The sequence below is a fragment of the Corvus moneduloides genome, chromosome 2, assembly GCF_009650955.1.
Source record: "Corvus moneduloides isolate bCorMon1 chromosome 2, bCorMon1.pri, whole genome shotgun sequence".
NCBI lineage: Eukaryota > Metazoa > Chordata > Aves > Passeriformes > Corvidae > Corvus > Corvus moneduloides.
In genome coordinates, this window is record NC_045477.1 from 42,242,855 (window position 1) to 42,257,591 (window position 14,737).

The following is a 14,737-nucleotide window of genomic DNA, read 5'->3' on the forward strand; positions in this document are numbered from 1 at the left end:
TGTTAAACCTCAAGAGATTCCAATGTCCCCAGTTCTCAAGCCCAGGTTCCTCTGGATGGCATCCCATCCTTCAGGTGTGTCAACAGCACCACTCAGCTTGGTGTCATCAGCAAATTCGCTGAGGATGCACTTGATCCCTTCATCTGTGTCATTAACGAAGATACTAATTAACGCTGGTCCCAGTATGGACCCCTGGGGGCCACTACTTGTCAGTGATGTCCATTGGGACTCTGAGTCATTGATCACCACCCTCTGGATGTGACCATCCAACCAATTTTTTATCCATCTCACAATCTACCCATCAAATCCATCTCTCTCCAGTTTAGAGACAAGTATGTTGTGAGGGACCATGTCAAAGGCTTTACAGAAATCCAGATAGATGGCCCATACATCCAGATCTGTAGGTCTTGCCTTGTCCACTGCTGTAGTCACGCCATCATAAAAGGCCACTAGATTGATCAGGCAGATTGCCCTTGTTTAGAGTAACTTGCTCTTCTGATCACTACTATATTGACAGAAATATTCTGTCTACTAATAATAAACAATCTATTAAAAATCTTTTATTGTTTTATTTATAAATCTGATGTCATAGTTAGCAGTGCATACATAGAAATAAATCACTTAGAGTAATAAGACAGCTTTGTAACTAACACATAGGTGTGATTGTGGCTCTTTTTTAACTTCTAGATGGTTTGCTGGGAGCTGGGTTGGTGTAACAGTTTGCAAAATGTTTCATCTCCTGTTTTGAGATTTTAATTGGTCAAAATCAATGGTACAATGCTGTAACTATTTCTCAAATATCATTAGCAGATATGTATTTTAAAAAAAAAGCCCATTTTTAAATAGAAACACTTTTCCATTCCACAAGCAAGCACCGTCCCTAATTAGCAATCTTTTTGGCCTTTCTTTGGGGGAAGGCAGAAATGTAGCTGCATATTGACCTATCTTTCTCTGAAGGAGATGCCATATTACCGAATTGGAAATTATAGCATAGTTTCATATTGTATTCCTTTGCAAATACATTAAAAAATATTTAAAATTTCAGAGTCTTTTAAGTTCGAAGGCTGACATCTCAAATTTAGTTTGTGAAGGAAAAGAGTCATACGAATAATTCTTGACTAAACCGTTCTTTATCTATTGTGTGTGCAGTTGTTCTACTCTTGAGATTTTACAGTCAAATAAAGCAATCAGTTCAGGATGCAAGTGCACTCAACAGTTCTGTAAACAGACATAACTGCGTTTTAAAACTGAAGTCAACAGAAAGGCATTCAGATTTGGGGTTTTGTTTGTTTTGTTGTTTGATTTTTTCCTTAGTAGAGTTATTTTTGGTGTGGTCTTTATCTCTAAATGTTCAGCAAGGTACATAATTGAAGAAAAAAGAAACCAAACCATGAGTCAAAATAGAAGAGTTGTTAAGAGTGATGGGAAGCTTAGATCCTTATTTAAGCTGTGTAAGTGATGCTTAAAGACGGTAAGGATAAATACCCTCCTGCTCTATAATGTTTCCCAGTGTGTTCAACTGAGTGCTATAAATAGCAACTAAATTAAAATGTGTGCTCCTACGTGGAGGAGAATGTGCAAAAGCATATTGATGTATTTGTATTGGTAATTCCACACAGTCACTCTGAACTAAGAGAGTTATGATCCAGTGAGAAATTTGTTCTCTACATCTGAACTTGAGTTTCAAAATTCATGTCATGTTTGTACTGTTGCACAGTGTTGTATGTGCTTTTCCTTATACATACAGTGTGTTTTCCTATAGGTTTTCTATCACTAACATTTTCACTATTATTTCTAACATTTCATTATCCCATGCAATAAATTAAGCAAGTGAAAATACCTATACATCAGTCAAAATGCAGTAAATAATTTAGGACTAAACCAAATATTGTTCATTCTTCAGATACGTAGGTTACGAAGCTATGAAAAGGATTTATTCTGTCGTGTATTCGTGTAATATATTATCACACTGAGAAAGTACAAAGTAATGATTTGAATATATCAACAGAAGAATCTATCAAATAAAAAACCAGTAAGATATTACTAGAATAATAAAACTGAAACCAATATGTATATCCAAACATACCATGGAAATGCAGAATTCCTAATGACCTTACTAAAAGTCAAAGAGAGTTGTTATTTCTTCTAGACTTTTGAGGCCGCATCTGAAACCCTTGTCCAGTTTTTGGCTGTGAATTTGAAAAACATTACCCAGATGGTCCAGAGAGGTTTGTGGAGATATATGGTTTGTAGAGATTTCTTTGGAGATACACAGAGCTAGAGTAGACAATGCTCTGAGCAACCTAAATTGATACTGAATTTGGCACGACTCTGAATTGCAATTGGATTGGATGCCAAAATGTTTAATTTTATGAATAAATTTTTTCTATAATGGAAGTAATTTAAAAACTAAAGTCATTATATCTGAAAAAAATAAAACAAAAACTAATTTAAAAATACAACAAAAAAATAGTGTGCTGTTTAACAAAACTGTTTAACAAAAATTCGCTTTCAGGTTTAATAAAAGGTTTTATGAACTTCAGGGAGCTGATATGCTGCACTTGAGGTACCTTTATGCTAACTGGCTTGGCTTTACAGTGTAGGAGCAAACAACAATACATAGCAGCTTACTGCACCAATTAAAAAAAAACTTAATTATAGTCTGTGTCTACACAAAATTCTCCTTTGCTGAACAAACTATTTGATAGTCTGAGCATTAATCCCATGTTGGAGTGTTCTCTTTAATGGAATGTAAGCAGCTTTAGCATGAGCCAGCATGGTGTGCCAAGATGCCATGTCACAGGCATGGCCATGACATCGTGTAGTTCCTTGTTTTACATGGGGTTGCATCAGCCACTGTTGCCATTCTGTGATCTCTTTTTTTCATGTTGAAAAAAACAGATTTCCTTCTTTACCTTTTAATTGTGATATCTTTTGGGTATTTTGGGATATGGACCCCCCACAGAGTTAAACAATTTCTGATTAGACTGCTTTAGTACGTTTGATTAACATTCCATACTTACCTGAGAGTTAGGTTAAGCCTTAATAGTTACTAATATGGTAGGGTTCTGTGACACAGGCATGGGTGACAGATTTTCTTTCTGTTTTGGCAGCCTTAAAAGAGGATGTTAACAAGAAATAAATGACTAGTAAACAAGGGGAAAAAAATGGAGAGAGACTGCTGACTGCTGTTCAAGGGGTCATTGTTTCAGAAGAGGAACAAGGACTGTGAGGGAGATGCTTAGTGGAAAATATGTATCTTATGGGGTGTTACCAAGGAAAACGAGCCATAGCAAAGTAAGCAGTTCTCTGTTGGCTCTCTTTATTGTAACACAGCCTTCAGGCTGGTACTGTAAAACAAATTACTGCACTGCATCCCATCATTACTAGTGGCTTATATATTGAATATTCTTTACCCCTGTTTAGTCACACCAGCACCATTACAGTATAGATTTCAGCATCCCTGGGGCAGGTGAGGAGAGGAGAGGAGAGGAGAGGGGAGGGGAGGGGAGGGGAGGGGAGGGGAGGGAAAGGGAAAAGAGAAGGGAAAGGGAGAAGGAAAAGGAAAGGGAAGGGCAAGGGGAAAAATGTTAAACCAAACATAAACTCTGAATTAAATTACTGTGTTATTTACCATTTGAAAGATAGTATGAGACAACACCTTATCATATACCTGAAACACTGCAGTATTCACGTGGTCATTTAATAGAGGATAACTACCTCAAGAATAATGACTCAAGGATTTCACATACAAAAAACTTACCACAAGGGAACGAATTGTTGTATACCAGTTGTTCCTCAGACCTTAGGCATAACCCCCTCTGGGCTCAATGCCTGGAAAAATCCCTCTGTTTCATTTCTTTGAGCTGTGATACTGTCACTCCTGCTGGCATTTACCACTGAATACCTGCACTTAGGAGCCCACCTGTAGAACACTGTGAGGAAAATAGCACTGTAGAATAACTGCTTGTTTGACCTTTGCTCAGTCTAAACTCCAGTTAACTGAGTACTTACTCCTCTAGCAGTGCTACTCACCATCATTTGCTCTCAGACTTAGCCAGATTCCTGCACTTTTTTGCCCAGTAAAGTGGAAACCTTCTAAAACTAGTAGAAAAACAGAATTACACCACATGGTTCCTGGCTATGCATATTCATATAACACTGAATACAATTCCATCTAGGCACAAAAATGAAATCACTTCTGTAGTGATTTATATGATTTTCTTTTTCAGTGTAAGTTCTCTTTGGGGACCACAGCAGTAGAAGATTATACATTTGGAATGAATTAAAACTGGTGAAGGAAGAGTATTTGGTTCATTTCAGAGGAGTTCTGTGATTCTAAAGCTGTATAAAAATGTGAAAATCTGGCAGCCTCCTTATTCCTTCCACTGTTCAATGAGGTTCTCAGTTTGCTTTGGGATTATAGATGATAAGGAAGACTTCTCTCTGAAAATGGAGTAGATGTTTCTTGGATGTTAAGCTACATGAAAAAATACTATTTGAACCACCCGAGACCACACTTAGAGACTTGTTTTTATAAGGGGAAAAGAAAACAAAGTATTTTTATTACAGTAAACAGAACCGCACATTAATGGAAGTTTTGAAATATCCTGCAAGGAATTGCTTTCCAAGCAGTTTGAGTATCGCTGATAAGTTTTGATATTATATTTATAATCATAATTTCCTAAATTGATCTATCACAGTTTAATTTCTAGTGTAATTCTAACAAGAAAGGTTCAGGAAATATTGAAATAATGAAATTTTGAAAGAAACGGTTGCAAAGAAGAGTGAATGGTAGATTTTTTTTTTTTTAAATTTTGTAGTAAAAATATTTCCAGGTTAGGATATTTGGACTTGTAGACCACATTGTTCATATAATAGTTATATAAGAGTTGGTGATGGAAGAAAGCCCTTGAGACTGAAATGCTGCATGGCCATCCAAGATGAATAACAAGTCAAACAACTTTTCATCACTTTGACAAATGCAGTCAATATATGTTTCTGTCAGAGTTGGGATGGGGGGAGGGCTGTTATCTTCTACAGGATTTCTCCCTTTCAAGAAACATCACTTCAGTCTTTCTACAGCTAATCTTAAACTTCCTTCCCATCAACACCTGATCTCTTCCAGCCTTATGCCAGTGGGACTACCAGTGCCAAATGGTCTGTCAATAGAGGGGTGTTGTCTTTTGAGACTGAAACATTTCCCTAATAGGCTGTCATGTGGTGTTATAGGACTAAAAGAAGCATAAGGACTTTTTTTACAAGTGCGTTGTAAAATACATTTGATTCTATCTAAAATTATTTATTAAATGGATATAAATGAGCTACATATTCAGCTTTATATAGAGCAGTACAAGCCAATACAATTTTGGTTTTGTGATCTAATGAAAGTTTTCGTTATTGAGTACATCCTAGCGCTACTTAATTATATGAGTTCAGAATTAATGTCACCCATACTGGTCTTTTAATTGGGTGGAATATAAACATCTGTGTTCCTGACAGTGTTTCTCTTTAGCAGTTACATTAAAAGTTTATTTGATGACAGCAATAGAATGATTGTATTAATTACAAGTTGAAATGATGTCTACTTTTATTACACAAAGCAGTTTACTAAGCCTCTCTTAACCAGAATACAGAGTCACTGCTATATGATAAAAGAAATTGTTATATGTAGTCATTTAAAGACTCATGCAGACAAGAGTCATTAACCATGTACATTTACCTAATGGATATGGAAAGCAAAAACCTCCGAACTGATTCATAATCATTTGGGTTGAGGGCTCATAATCAGGGACATGGCAGATTAAAAAAAAACTGATTAAAGGCTTGAACATGGTGGAAACATTATGGAGATGTGTGTGACACACTGCCAAAATAAAATAAAACTCCATGAGTGATATGATTTTGTCACTTCCAAAATGGTTCTGTGGAATTATTCATCAGTTTGCAGTCCAAACAATACACTAAAGTACTTTTTAAACAAGATATAGGTGCTTGGCAGGTGCATTGTGTGATGAGAGTGTAACTCCCAAGATTTTTTATTCAGTGACTATGGCAATTTTATAATTTCCTGGGAGCTGGTATTTTGAAAGGAATGGGACTTGTCTTTCTCTATTTAGTGATAGCATGTAGAATCTTATTCTCTGATTAGTTTCTAGCTTAGTATTAGTAGAATCACAAAATGGTTTGAGTTGGAAGGTACCTTAAATATCATCTGGTTCCAAACCCCCTGCCATGGGCAGGGACACCTTCTACTAGACCAGGTTGCTCAGAGCCCCATCCAACCTGGCCTTGAAGACTTAATCTTTCTGTGAAGAGCTTACTTATAGTGTGGATTATACAGTGACTTCAGGTTCATACTACAGTGCCATAGTCAGGACTGTGGCTATATCATATAAAGAAACTGTACCAAAAGAGATTCATTGTAAAAGTTTCAGAAGAGGATTTTGAGCGTGGACTGTTGTGTAACCACCCAGGTATCTAAATAACTTGTTTGATGATAGCAAATTCTTTAGTCCAAGATTGTTAATGTTTTGAGGATCAAACTCAGACTGCATTTCTTGGGATGCATGGTTGATAAAGATTGCGAGGTGCGATGTGTGTCTCTTTTCTCACATTGGCACATAAGGTGTTGCATTGATGGGAAATTCCGAGCTTGTTGCTCCTAACAGGCTTCATAGCTGCCTGGCAGAAAGAGTGGAAGAGGTTTGAGGCATGTGCTCTGTAAGGATAATTGAGGACAGTTACTCCCCCCACCTTTATTAGACTCATTTATTACCACGTAAAACAGGGGCCAATTTTTATCTTACAATAAATGCTGTGAACTCACGTCTCAAACTAATATACTAAAAATGACAGCGTCAACATAGTAGTAGGAGGTATTTAAAAAAGCCTGTTGGCAAGTACTTCTAAAAACTATAACTGCAGACTGAAAATCAAGTGTTTCTTCAGTATAATTTGTCATTTATACAAAAGAATGGTCTAAAGCCTACCTAAAGGAATGCAGTTATTTTCCTGAACTTATTAAAGCAAACGCAGTAATGGCAGCCCTTTTGATGGAAAACATGAACTCCCCTGTAAGTAAAGGTGAAAGGGTTTCAACAATGATAAAATTGTTGAAATGATAATTTTCACTGTACAATGATGAATTTTCACTGTGCAAAGTAAGCTGCACTGAAAAAAGAATGAAACATGAGTTTATTTAGAATGGATGAGTCATGTTACACATAAACTGTTGCTTTTCTTTATATTTTAAAAAGGTGTTAATTTCCTTTTCATCAGTTTGAAATAATTGAAATTAATATTAAGCTTTGAGGTTACAGTATGTTCACAGAAACATTTTTCATTAATCATAATAATTGGCATACCCACATTAACTCAAAATGTTGAAAAATCAAATAATAATTTCAGGATTTTTTGTTTTCCCATGTTTTTCTTTCTTTTTTTTTTTTTCCTTTGTTTTTTGAAAATATTCTGTCTTTTAGAATTGGGTAGAAAAAGCAGAGAAACAGAAACTGTTGTCGGACACCCTTGACCTTTCCGAGCTGTTTCATCCAGACACTTTTCTCAATGCCTTACGCCAGGAGACTGCAAGGTGAGGGGAAAATAATGTGCCTATTTGTGCTAATGTGCCAGTGTTCCTTATGTGTGAGGATGGTTATTTCATTTTCAGGACACAGATCCAAAAAGTTTTGTCAATTGCTGTCATCAGTCATCTTACTTTTATTTCTTGCCTTGAAGTAAAATAGCTATTACTTGTTTAAATGCTGATTGTTATGTTTTTTTCAGTTAGAGATGTATTTTTCTTCAAAGTAAGACCTAATATGATATGGTACACATTGAAAATACATGGGGTTTGGTTTTGTGTTTGATATCCTGTTGTTACATGTCCGTAAGATTTACTGTATATGTGTTTCCATTGCAGAGTAATGAGCTGTTCAGTGGACAGCCTTAAATTTACAGCTTCATGGAAAGGGCGAATACAGGAAGGCAAACTCCAAGTTAAGGTATTTTACTAGAATATTTTACTAGGATTTTATGAGGATGTTTTATCAGTTCAGTCCAAATCATCTGTCCATAAACTTTCTGGAAAACTGAGCTGTAAATACATTAGAGTACCTGAGATAAAAAGGCTGGTTAATGGTATACAGCTACAAAAACGGCAGTGCAAAAATTCCACAGAAATTAGAAAAGGAAAGCAGTTATCCTTTTTTCTTCTCCCTCATCACTGTTCTCATTTAAAAACTAAGCTTATTCTTGCTCCATTATCTTCAACCACCTCTTAGTTGAAAATTGAAGCTGCAATTTCTTGCAGTTAAAATCTCACTCTTGTCCAGAAAGACAAGTGGCTTGTAGCAAGAGGAAATACACATGTAAATCTGTAAGTCTAAGGCCATGTGTTAGCATTTCTTTAGTCACTGAAAGGAGACTACTAAGGGAGTAAACCAAAGTAAGATGACTAGTTTTTGATATGATAAAGACACAACAATTCTTTAATGACCAGTTAAGCCTATAGCCAGCAGCCATAAAGTCACTACTGATTGCTTAGACAGCAAAATAGAGATGAATCCTCAAATGGTTTAATTTAGCTGCTTAACATTCCAGATAAAACTACCTCTTCGGTCAGCACAGGTCTCTGTGCACCTTTTTTATACTTAATTTTGTAGGGAATTGACAAAATAAATTTTCTGTGCTATGTCTTCCTACAGGTATGTTGATCCCAAAATAATCCTGCAATAACTGTAATCATCCAATCTGACCTTAATACAGTACAGTCTTTTGAACTTTGTTGAATTAATTCCTGCTGGAACTAGAAAATGTAATTTCGAGGAGTTTCCAGTCTTGATACTTAATTAAGAAAAATGGTTGCCTGCTTCATTTCATGAGAAGCATGAGAAGCGTGAGAAGATAGGGGTGTAGAACTTTGAGATTAATAAACCAAGGGACTTTTAGGGCTAGGAATAAACCTGGTATAGGACCAACCTTGGAGCCTGCAAGTCACATGGTCTAATGTTACAGATTCAGACAAGACTTCTAAGTCCATAACAGTAAGCAAAACTGAGTTTCACATCTCAGGCCAGTCATTCCAGTAGGCTGGCTATCAGCTGCAGATTACAGAAGCTTAAAGTTCTCCAAAACCATCTTAACATTTTTGAAAAATGTCTGAAGTCAATGTCAAGTATCTCAACACCCTGAATAACATTATCTCAGCATATTCATCTATTAAAAAATACCACAATATTTTACAGTTGCTAGGTTGAAATAGTTGCTTATCAAATAAAGAATGAGAGGTAAGAGTTTTGTAACAGTACTCCAGTTTTTATTAAACTTCTAACTGAGGTTTAAAATGTTTTAATGTGTGAGAATTTATGTGGTAAACTTTTGGCAATACTAGTTAAAGTACACTGTTAACAGTCTATATCATATGTAAGCAAAAAGGTTAAAGTATATAATCTAATGCTTTACAAGAATGTGTCATGTTCTACAAGGGATTGAAAATCAAAAGAGAATTTTGTTTAAGAGCAAATTCTCTGCCCTGGGAATGATACAAGCAGTTAGGTGAGTGGTTATTTTTAGCAAAACATAAGAATCTTGTCATGTTTCTTCACTTGATTTGAGTATTATCTTCTCCTCTGTAAGAGAAATATTCATTGATTCTCTGTTAGTAAGTATTCACTAGTATTTTCACTGCTTCTTTTAATCTTTGATGAACAGAAACGCTTTGGAACCCTTTGCAATGCTGAATATTTAGATTTCCCTACCATGAGTCCTTCCTCATGCTTGTGGAGAGCTGAGGAGAAACTTTCCCATTAGTAAAGCTAAATACCACATGGACTGTAGCTAGGGCCTAAAAATGTCATCGATTCAGAAAAATCATTCTCTAAAATGTGTCTTGTTTGATAAGGATCCTCTAGCTTGCACATTAAGCTTGGTTTGCCTGAGCCATATGAATTTTAATATTGGTAAACTTTATATCTGCAGTTTCAAAAATTCAGGCTAACCTTGTAGAATGAGAAGCTATTCGGAGTGGGAACTCAAAAAAAAACCAAAAATCAATCAGCAGAATAGCTAAGTCCTTAAACATTATACTGTGATGAGGTAGCTGGGACCTTGTTTTACTCCACCTAAATCAGAAATTTGGAGTTTACCAAACTCCCCTACAGGAACCAGACCAGGTGTAGGCTATTCTGAGGTTTGTCAGTCTCAATTGGTGCTAATGGTGTTATTCCACCTTATGTAACTAACTCCACTGAGAGACTTGATTCTGTACTCACAGAGTTGGGGGACTCTGTTTCAGGGTTTGGGGAGTCATGCTCGAGTCCCTGAATCAACAAATAATTTAAAAGCCTAATAGAATGTCTCTGTTGAAGGATTGGCACAAGTAGGAATGCAGATGAATTTAAACCTGATAGTTACACATACTCTGTGTAACTTTCTTAGTAACACTGTCAGGTTTTGAAGACGTATTCTTCAAGATTTTTTCTTACCTTTAATTTTAAAAGGTTTTGATGGCTTAGAATTTGTTCTGTGATAAGGAAAAGAAGAAGATCTCTTTATGATCTGTGTGATGAAAATGCTTTCTCAGTTTTCCTGTGATTTTAAAAAATGGCATCAAGCTTCAGCAATTGTAGATATTTGATCTTTCTATGCCTAAAAATACAAATAATTTACCCAGTGATCATCTGTAAGTTAGAAGCATGCAGTGCTAATACTGTCAGCGAAACTACAAAGTAGGCAGAGGAACACTCAGGGCAAGAACACACCTAAGTCTGTATGAATTATCAAATCAGGTGTTAAATTATCAGTGTCAATTCAGGTGATGGTTTAGATGTATGATGTGGAGTGGATCTCTTCTAGTAGGAGGTGATGAATATTTGATTTAGAATCAATCTGTATAAAATTACACATTCTTTAATAGCACTCTGAATTGCTTTAACAAAAGGTACTGAAAATGTATGGCTGTTGCACTATAATCACAGATTGATATGCAAATACATCTCTTGGTTTGCTTTGTGCACTGATTGTGCTGTTGTACAAAAGCAGGTAGTCATTCCTTTTGGCCTTCCGTTTTCTGTATTGTAGAAAAGAGTGAAAGAAAGGAGGAAACATGGCAAGTGACTTATTGGGTAGTAAGTAATATGACCTTGGTTAGAACTTAATATAAATAGTGAAAAATAAAAAATTATTGAAAGTCTCAAATTCACAATATGAGTATTGATATCAAAACTATACTCTTAGCAACTGAGAGATATATTATTATAAGGCATCCTGAGAGGTCTTTTTTACAGTATACCTCCATCCTGAAATATCAATAAATTAATGATGGAGGCCTGCAGAGGTAATGAAGTGAAAATATGACTCCTGAATTCCACTGCAGTTTGCATTGTTTCATGGGAAATTTTGGCATTAATTAGTAAGGGAAAATCTGTTGCAGAGAATTTGAAATTTAGAAACAGACATACTTTGGACCATGATATCAGCACACTTTCTACAAAGGTATTTTAAAGAAACATAGTCTGAAATGTGTGAAAATAACTTTTTTGAACCTAAACTAGTACCAATAGCTGTGAACTGCCAAATTCTTTCTAAAAATTAAAAATTATGGTCAACTCCTGCCATTACTCTCTGCTGAGTTTCACAGATATTATGATTATATTACAGATGCTGTGAAATTCATGTTTTTCATAGTACTTGTATTTTCTCTATATTGTTTATTATAGAAATGAAAACATGGCTATGGGAGTACTCAGACAAATGGTGTCTTGAAAGTACATTGTTCTGGTATTGTTGATTTTTTTCTTAATATCTTTTAATACTGAATCAAAGCAAAAATTTGCTCTTAATCTTCAAACAGTTTCTACCATTGGTTGAAGTTTTCCAGGAGATCAAATGGTATTATTTTACATAACTATAATGTCAAAAGGACTACTGATATCAAAAGAAGAAACGTGCAGTAAAAAGTTTTTTCAATAGGTGACCCACTTCTATAGAAATTTCTTTCAGAGATGTTCAGGATGGCCAGACCTTTGAACACCCTAGCAATAAACTTTAAAACCTCTTAATCAGACCAGTCTTTCTGCAATAACTTTGCCAAACTTATTTATTAAACTAAACTCCCTAAAATTACTCCCTGCAGAAAGCAAGAAGGACAGAAAAAATAACATAGGAGATGAATCTTCCTAATATTTGTGTGATAGGGGTAAGGAAGAACTTTGAAAGCTTTCAATCAGAGTTGTAGTGAGATAAAGTATAATCTGGGACCTGTGCATATTATAAAGTGAGGCCTTAACAACAGAGAGCAGTAGGAAGGAGTCTGTGTTAAAGATTCAGTATATTCATTAGTAAGACTTTCTTCATTTTATGCCATTTAGGATACTTTTATTCGTAATCTTTGTTGTTTCAAGGCAGAAGTGGCACTGGAATGTATATAGGCTATCATTAAAGATTATTGACACCCAAACTTTTCTGCATAAAGCCAGCTTTTTCCAAAATCTCTCTGCGTAGAGAGTTTTTGAGTTTGAAAAGAAGTGGTGCAAAATATCAAAGGTTAACACCGTACCTTAAAAGCAACATACCTGAAGAGATCACAGACTTGGCAGCAGAAGTGAGAATAGTGTCGCACTTTCATAACAAAGAGCAGACCTTAAACTTTTGACAAGAGGTTGAAGGATAAAAAGAGTTTTTGCAGTTCCAGATAAAAACTTGAAAAATATCATTCATTTCACTGAGGACTTGTTACAATAATTTGTGAAAGTTAGAGAAAAAGTCTACTCTGAACTTTCCATTTGGGGTTGTTTTGGTTCACGTTACCCACAAGTTTTGGTGGTTTCACTCTAAGTCCTACTCTGTATGAAGCACAGATTGCTCCAAAGAATGTTGTCACTTCTCTGGTCACTGTCTATCTGAAAACAGACAGAAACACAGCTTTGTTCTATGTCCTTTTTAAATGCCATGTTTTATAACAATTATTTTTCATGTTAGAGTATGTACATCTGCATCTTACACATTGTAAGGAAGAGTCCCCAGCTAAGTGTTAAAAGAGAAATATGAGTTTAAAGAAGCAAATTCTTGAAGAGCGTAATGCCTGTCTACAATAAAAAGAATAGTTAGATATTAAAAATGCAAAATGTAATCTTAGCTAGTTTACAGTTACTACATTATTAATTAAAAACCCCTAACACTTGGGAGGAAAGCATTGCTTTTCAAGCATGACAGTAACCCCCATTGTGTTACTGTTTAATTCTATCTTTTCGTGTCAAATAAATAATTTTAGAATACTAAAATTACCTAAGCAAATTATACGCATTATATCTTCTATGATATTGATCTTCATTGTAACATCATACTTTAACCCCTTTTTGCAGTCTGGTGGATGTTTTAAAATTTCTTGCAAGGGAAAATATATTAGAAAATGATGTTCTTCTCCGTTTTGGTTATGTGGTCACTCATTCAGTTTCCAGCAGCACTGTATTTCCTAATTCCAGCACTGCTTTATGAACCTTGCATTTCGTGAAAGCCATCCTCAGCCATGATAAATTTAATTCAGTGCTTTAGTATGATGGTATAACAGACAGATGATTTTCAGATTGTAGCTTCTGTTAGAGAGCTGCAGCTGGAGAGTTAGCCTTCCAAAAAGCTGCATGAAAGTTGTTATTAAGTTTTACTGCGGTTAAAACTGAAGTTCTCTTTTCAGCAGGCCAAAATAACAAGTAGTAGTAGTAGTATAACTAGTGTTATTTGTAATGGAGAAAATAATATGATCAACAAATACTGGAGATTTTTTTTAAGAAATCCTGAGTAAGTATAATTGTCACTAACTTATGGAAGACTCCAGAGAAGAAAAGAGAGAACCTGTAATTCAGAGGCTGAAATGACTTCATTAAAAGAAAACACTTGAAACATGTTGCATATAAAGCATTGCATACTTACTTAAAGAAGCAGCTGTAATTCTTCTTTAATTTTTTTGCGAAACAACAGTTTATCTAAGAAATCCTGGGTTTGCTAAATAAAATTTTCTCTCATATTATTTCAATATATTTTGTTTGCCACTGCTGAAGCTCTGTAGCTGTACATTCCATTCTTTGAAAGCTGTGCTCAGATTTCCAAGCAGGAAATCATGCTTATTGCAGTGATTATTCTTCTCTTCTTCTAGACATTATAATGATTGTGAATTTGGCTGTTGCTATCATAATTCCATTGATCTAATGCCAGGCAACTGCAGTTTCATAATTGATGAATTAAATTAAATTAAATACATTTACAGGTATTTTTCTCCAACATATCAAAGAATGTGAATCCAAATCAGAGGAAGTTCACACTGAAGTGTGGTCCAGATCTTGCTTTTAAATCATGTTTCCTATTCTCACAAAGGACATAACAATAATTAATTTCCTGTTATTTAAAAATATGGTCACAGTAAAAAGGTTCATCATTTATTAAAGCACAATGTAATCATTATTGGCATATTAAGTCTATTATTTATGTTTGAATATTTTGTATTTCCATGGCAGATCAGTGGCTTACAACTGGAAGGTTGTCATTTCGATGGAAATCGACTTTCAGAAAATCTGCATGATTCTCCCAGTGTGTCATCTGTTCTCCCTTGTTACATGGCCTGGATTCCACAGGTACTAAATTATTAAAAGCCCTAAACTTTCAAGACCCATAATTTGATTTTTTCTGTGTAGTAGCTTTTCAGTATGATGTTGCTGACCTGTTTTCCTTCCATTTCAAAATA

General features: G+C 35.1%; 1 protein-coding gene across 2 annotated transcripts in view; it reads left to right on the plus strand.

Moving 5' to 3' along the window:
• Window positions 1–14,737, plus strand: part of DYNC2H1 (dynein cytoplasmic 2 heavy chain 1) — a 155,044-nt gene that overhangs the window by 135,964 nt on the left and 4,343 nt on the right. For both annotated transcript variants that reach the window (XM_032099265.1, XM_032099266.1), the window contains exons 86-88: window positions 7,485–7,594; window positions 7,925–8,006; window positions 14,511–14,627. In XM_032099265.1, coding sequence (XP_031955156.1) covers window positions 7,485–7,594; window positions 7,925–8,006; window positions 14,511–14,627 — 309 coding nt within the window. The remainder of the gene's footprint in view (window positions 1–7,484; window positions 7,595–7,924; window positions 8,007–14,510; window positions 14,628–14,737) is intronic.